At 35.7% G+C, this 6865-nt stretch overlaps 1 protein-coding gene across 1 annotated transcript in view; it reads left to right on the top strand.

Moving 5' to 3' along the window:
- The window catches only part of PIBF1 (progesterone immunomodulatory binding factor 1), a 266063-nt gene that overhangs the window by 198625 nt on the left and 60573 nt on the right, over positions 1–6865 (top strand). Inside the window, exon 15 of the mRNA XM_011932158.1 lies at positions 3439–3569. Coding sequence (XP_011787548.1) covers positions 3439–3569 — 131 coding nt within the window. The remainder of the gene's footprint in view (positions 1–3438; positions 3570–6865) is intronic.

Genomic DNA, 6865 nt, shown 5'->3' with positions numbered 1-6865 from the left:
CTTCATTTGATATATTCCACTCGTTTTTCTTTCTTTCTTTTTTTTTTTTTTTTAAAGAAGTCCTTGGAGTTGTATTGGCTGCTCTCTCAGTGATAGCATCAGTAGGAGAATGGTCATACTATTTTCTGGAACACTGTGCCATGCATAGTGACTGTTACGTAATCGATGCTTAATAATTACTTGTGACATGCACAAAGGTAAAGGAATAAGGCAAATACTATGAAGTTGGCTGGCACCCTCTGTTTTATGTTACTTTAAAATAAATTGTTACTGTCTAGTAGCATAGTAAACAATCTTATTTCCAAGGAAAAATAAAAAATAAAGATGAAGAAGAGAAAAAAAAAGAAAATGTTTGTTGTAATATTGTTTATAGTGACATAAACTATGTAATTTTTTAATATATTGTTTATATTGACTTATCATTGATAACATTCTAAATGTCTGTTACTATACATAGTGTAAATTATGATATATTGGCTTTGGTAGGCAGTTTTGTAACCACTAATAATATAAATACCATACTCTTAACAATCTGGAAAAACGATTCTGGTATAGGTTATGTGAAAAGGCACAACATAAAATTGTATATAGTACGCTAGCAATGAACAGTCTGACAAAGGAAATTAAGAAAATAATTCCATGTACAATAGCATCAAAAAGAAAAAAGTACAACCAGGCACGATGGCTCTGGACTTTGAAAGTCCAATGCCAGGAGAATTGCTTTAGCTCAGGAGTTTGAGCCCATCCTGGGCAACATAGGGAGACTTCGTCTCAATAAAAAATAAAGTTAACTGGGTTAGCTAGGTGTGGTGGCTCATGCTTGTAGTCCCAGCTACTCGGGAGGCTGAGGTGGGAGGATTACTTGCACCCAGGAGGTAGGCTGCAGTGAGTCATGATTTGCCACTGCACTCCAGACTAGGTGACAGAGTGACAGAGTGAGTCCCTATCTCAAAAAAAAAAAAAAAAATGGAAGAAGAAAATGTTTCGGAGTAAATTAACCAAATGGACACAAGACATCCCATATTCATGGATTGGAAGATTTAATGTTGTTAGGATGATAATACTACCCAAAACATTCTACAAATTAGATGCAGTCCCTATCAAAATCCCAATGGCATTTTTTACAGAAATAGAAAAACTCATCCTAAAATTTATGTGGAATTTCAAGGAACCCCCAAATGGCCAAAACAGTCTTTCAAAGGAAAAACAAAGTTGTAGCGCTCATATTTCCAGATTTCTGAACTTACTGTAAAGCTACAGTGAGCAAAACAGTGTGCAGTTAGAATAAGGATGGACATAAAGACCCATGGAATATTAATAGAATAGAGCCCAAGAGTGTCAGGACTATTTAGTGGAGAAAGGCCGGTCTTTTCAACAAATGGGACTGGTAAAACTGAGTATCTACAAGCAAAAGAATGAAGTTGGACCCTTACCTTACACCATATTCAAAAACTAACTCAAACTGGATCAGAGACCTAAATTTAAGCATTAAAGATACAAAATTCATAGAAGAAAACATAGGAGACAATCATGACCTTGGATTTGGCAATTTCTCCAAAAGGACAGGCACAAAAACATAAAGTAGATAAATTGAACTTCATAATTATAAAAACTTGTTTATTAAAGGAGATTATCAGCCAGGCCCAATGGCTTATGCCTGTAATCCCAGCTACTCAGGATGCTGAGACAAGGGGATTTCTTGAATCCAGGAGGCAGAGGTTGCAGTGAGCCAAGATCGCACCACTGCACTCCAGCCTGGGTGACAGAGCAAGACTCCGTCTCAAAACAAGTAAGTAAAGAAGTAAATAAGATTATCAAGAAAGTGAAAAGACAACCCACAAAATGGAAGAAAATATTTGCAAATTATATATCTAATAAGACTGTATTATTAAGAATATATAAAGAACTCCTGCAGCTCAGCAACAAGAAAAATCACAATTAAAATACAAGCAAAAGACTTGGGAAGACTTCTCTCCAAAGAAGATATACAAATGTACAAATGCCCAGTATGCACATGAAATAACGTGCATTGGCCAGGATGTGGAGAAATTGAATCAAATTTCTTGCTGGTAGGAATGTAAAATCGTATCACCACTGTGGAGCTGTTGCAGTTCCTCAAAAAGTTAAATCTAGGATTACCACATGACCTAACAATTCTACTCCACTTCTAGGTAGCTACCCAACAGAATTGAAACAAGAACTCAACATATACAGTATTTGTGCACCAATGTTCATAGCAGCATTACTCACAATAGCCAAAAAGTGGAAACAACCCAAGTGTTCATCAAGAGATGAATGGATAAATAAAATGTACTATAAACATACAGTGAACTATCATTTCCCATTAAGAGAAGTGAAGTTCTAATACATGATACAACATAGATGAACTTTGAAAATGTCACACTAAGTGAAATAAGCAGACAGCAAAGGACAAATACTGTATTATTTCACTTATGTGAGGTATCTGGAATAGGCAGATTCACAGAGGCAGAAAGTAAGATACAGGTTTCTAGGGCCAAGAGGGAGGAGAAAATGGGGAGTTTTTGTTTAATGGGTACAGAGTTTCTGTATAGGCTGATGAAAGTGTTCTGGAAATAGAAGGGGTAGCTATTCAATATTATGAATGTACTTAATACCACTGAATTGTACACTTTTCACAGGATTAAAATGGTAAAATTATATTTTAAACCACATTTGTCAAAAATTTGTACCTAATGATTTGGATATCTATGTATTTGTAAAATAAAGAAGGGAATATGAAGAAATGAAAAAATTACTGAATTATGATGTGAATATTTTTAGTAGAAATAAAGCTCAAATATTTATTAAGATATATTTTGTCATATAGCTTTTCAGACTAAGACAAATACTAAGAAAATTTAAGTTTATGCATTCTCAAAATTGCTATTAATGTTTTATTTAAAATTTTTTCAGCCAGGCGAGGTGGCTCACACCCATAATCCCAGCACTTTGGGAGGCTGAGGCATGTGGATCACCTGAGGCCAGGAGTTCAAGATCAACCTGGCCAACATGGTGAAACCCCATCTCTACTAAAATTACAAAAATTAGTGGGGCATGGTGGCAGGTGCTTGTAATCCCAGCTACTCAGAAAGCTGAGGTAGGAGAATCACTTGAACCTGGAAGGCGGAGGTTGCAGTGAGCCGAGATCGCACCACTGCACTTTAGCCTGAGTGACAGAGCGAGACTCTGTCTTAAAAAAAAAAAAAAAGAAAGAAACAAAAAAAATTCTCGTTTGTAGTCACTATTAAGAATAGCTATATTGATCCACTCTTAAAACCTTCAAATTTACACAGGAAAAACTTTTCAGAATAATTCATGTCAAAGGAATTTCTGTACTATATTTGTGCTAGAGCATTTTGAATGATTTTATTTTGTTGTCACGTTTTCTAGATTTTAATAAAACCTGTGTTTCTTTAGCTTGACAGAGCCAATTCGCTATTAAACCAGACTCAACAGCCTTACAGGTATCTCATTGAATCAGTGCGTCAGAGAGATTCTAAGATTGATTCACTGACGAAATCTATTGCACAACTTGAGAAAGATGTCAGGTAAACCATCTACAAATCTTTCATTTGAATAATAAAGACATTGTTACTATATTGCTGCTGTAGATGAATTTGGGTTGTAAATCGTGAACAGAAAATTTGAATAATGAAGGCGATCTTAAACGTAATGAATATTAAACTTTTCTTAGAAAAACTAAGGTCACATCACATCAGGTGTTCACATTCCACCTGTGATCAGATGCCGTAGCAAGGAAATAACAATGTTACACTTAGGAGCATTACATTCCATCTGTCCTAGAGGACACAACCGCTATTGGTCCTTGTTTCCCTGGAACTCTTTAGTGTGATATAGATTGACCAAAGGGAGAGGAGGAATAAAACCAGTTCCATTTGTGTCATTAAAATGGCTTTTTAAACAGAGATAAAATTTACATTTACTTAGATTTATATTGATTTTTCCAAGGAATTTTTAGGCTTTTCTTCTGACCTTTTACATGAAAGTAACTTTTAAGTGTAAATAAATAAATTTCTTTCACTTCCTTAATTTGTAATTGTTTTTGTATGAGATCTTATCCAAAGAAAATTTGCTATGACCATTTTGGTTTTTTAAACTGAAATAAAAGAATGAAGATATGTATAAATTAAACAGTTTTACTTGTGGATAGATGGTGAGTTTGCTTAGTTATTAGATTTCTAAGATTATAAGAATAATTTAGATTTTTATGGGTAAATTATTAACTGATTATAAATGTAAAAGAGAATTAGGTGGGAATAGAAATGGTTAAATCAAGGAATTGGAAAACAATAAGGAGAAGATGGTTGTTAAATCCAGGTTTCCTAAAGTATGCAAACAAAAATATAAAACTAATGGTAACTAACTGCAAAGTAAAAATGTTATTTTTAATGAATCATAATAATTACCTTCTTTCATTTCTACCTCACCAAAATAATTGGTCTAGAACTTTATTCCTGTTCTTAATTTTTTTATGATTTGTTTAAATAATTTAGGAGCACATTTATACCTTACATGTCAAAATAAATAAGTTTGTTTCTAGATTAATTTTAAAGTTAAAAATTCTGTATACAACCTACAATAATAAATTAATTGTTCTATAAATACTTCTTGGGGACAATAGAAATTATGTCCTTCACAATTCACTGGGCACCTGGTTATCTTAGGGAAATTGAAGAAAGAACCCCAAATAGAATTTTTTCTTCCTATGTTACATATTTCTGTTAAATTTGAATCTTTTATGGCCAGGAGCAGTGACTCACACCTGTAATCCCAGCACTTTGGGAGTCCGAGGCAGGCGGATCACCTGAGGTCAGGAGTTCTCAACCATCCTGGCCAACATAGTGAAACCCTGTCTCAACTACAAATACAAAAGTTAGCTGAGCATGGTGATGCATGCCTGTAGTCCCAGCCACTCTGGAGGCTGAGACAGGAGAATCGCTTGAACTGGGGAGACGGAGGTTACAGTGAGCTGAGATCATTTCACTGCACTTCAGCTTGGGCAACAGAGTGAGACTCTGTCTCAAAAAAATTAATATTAAAATGAAATTTTGAATCTTTTTTTTTTTTTGAAACGGAGTCCCACTCCATCACCTAGGCTGGAGTGCAATGACACAATCTCTGCTCACTATAACCTCCGCCTCCTGGGTTCAACTGATTCTCCTGCCTCAGCCTCCTGAGTAGCTGGGATTACAGGCACACGCCACCACACCTAGCTAATTTTTGTATTTTTAGTAGAGACGGGGTTTCACTATGTTGGTCAGGCTGGTCTCTAACTCCTGAACTCGTGATCTGCCCGCCTCAGCCTCCCAAAGTGCTAGGATTAAAGGCGTGAGATGCCATGCCCGGCCTTGAAATTTGAATCTTTTATATGTCATATTTTACCATTATATTCTTGTGATAGGGAGGTATATAAAACTCCTGAGGAAAAAAATTACTTCTTTCACAGTTATCTCCAAATAAATTTGATGATTAATTTTACTAAGAATTAAGGTAGTTTAAAATGCTTAATATAGAGAAAATAATAGCTAGCTGTAGGAGAAAATTATAAAGATGAACAAATTCAGCCATAGATAAATTAAGCAACTTGTCCTCTCAGAACATACAGTATTGTGATAGAGTCAGAATTCAAATTTATATCTGTCTGCTTGCTAATTCTATTCTCCTAACCATTAGGTTATACTGCCCCTCTATGTTCTATTCTGAATAAGGGATATTATTTCTGTAACTAAAATAATTAAGGAAGAGAACAAAAAATAGTGTATCATAGTGATTAAAAGTAGCACTTTAATGAGGATCGTTGTTGAAGCAGGGTGATAGATATATCAGGGTTTGCTATTACATATTTTCTCTTCTGATATATTCTATTATAAAGTTTTTTAAAAAACAAATTTTAAAAGGAAGTTTTCAAATTCAACTCAGCACTTAGTTTTGAGTTAGGGCAAGTACATTTAAACTCTCTATACCTCTGTTGTCCAATAGAACTTTCAATAATGATAAAAATACTCCATATCTGTGCTGTCCAGTATGGTAGCCACTAGCTAGCCACATGTAGATGCTGAGCATTTGTTTTGGGGTTTTGTTGTTGTTGTTGTTGTTTCTTTTTTTGAGACGGAGTCTCGCTCTGTCACCCGGCTGGAGTGCAGTGGCGCGATCTCGGCTCACTGCAAGCTCCACCTCCCAAGTTCAAGCGATTCTCCTGTCTCAGCCTCCCATGTACCTGGGATTATAAGCACCCACCACCACACCCGGCTAATTTTTGTATTTTTAGTAAAGATGGGGTTTTACCGTGTTGGCCAGGGTGTTCTTGAACTCCTGACCTCAAATGATCTGCAGGCCTTGGCCTCCCAAAGTGCTAGGATTACAGGCGTGAGCCACTGCACCCAACCTGAGCATTTGAAATGTGGCTACTGTTACTGAGGAACTAAATTTTTAATTCCATTAAAATTGAATTGTTAAAATTATATTATCTTTAATTTTATTAAGATTAAATTTTAATTAATGTTAATTTAATTTTATTAAAATTGAAGATAATTTTAATTGCTGTAGTGGCTAATGGCTGTAGTATTCCACAGCACATCCAGTTTCCTCATATGTGAAATGAGAGTGGTGCCGAGGCAGGCAGATTACCTGAGCCCAAGAGTTCGAGACCAGCCTGGACAACATGGCAAAACCATGTTTGGTTTTGTCTCTACAAAAAATACAGAAAAATTAGCTGGTGTGATGGCACACTCCTGTAGTCCTGGCTACTTGGGAGGCTGAGGTGGGAGGATGACTTGAGCCTGGGAGGTGAAGGTTGCAATGAGCAACTGCACTCCAGCCTGGG

Source organism: Colobus angolensis, unplaced genomic scaffold (genome assembly GCF_000951035.1).
Source record: "Colobus angolensis palliatus isolate OR3802 unplaced genomic scaffold, Cang.pa_1.0 Scaffold94, whole genome shotgun sequence".
Lineage (NCBI taxonomy): Eukaryota > Metazoa > Chordata > Mammalia > Primates > Cercopithecidae > Colobus > Colobus angolensis.
The sequence above is the reverse complement of the archived record's forward strand: the minus strand, read 5'-3'. Positions and strand labels throughout refer to the sequence as shown.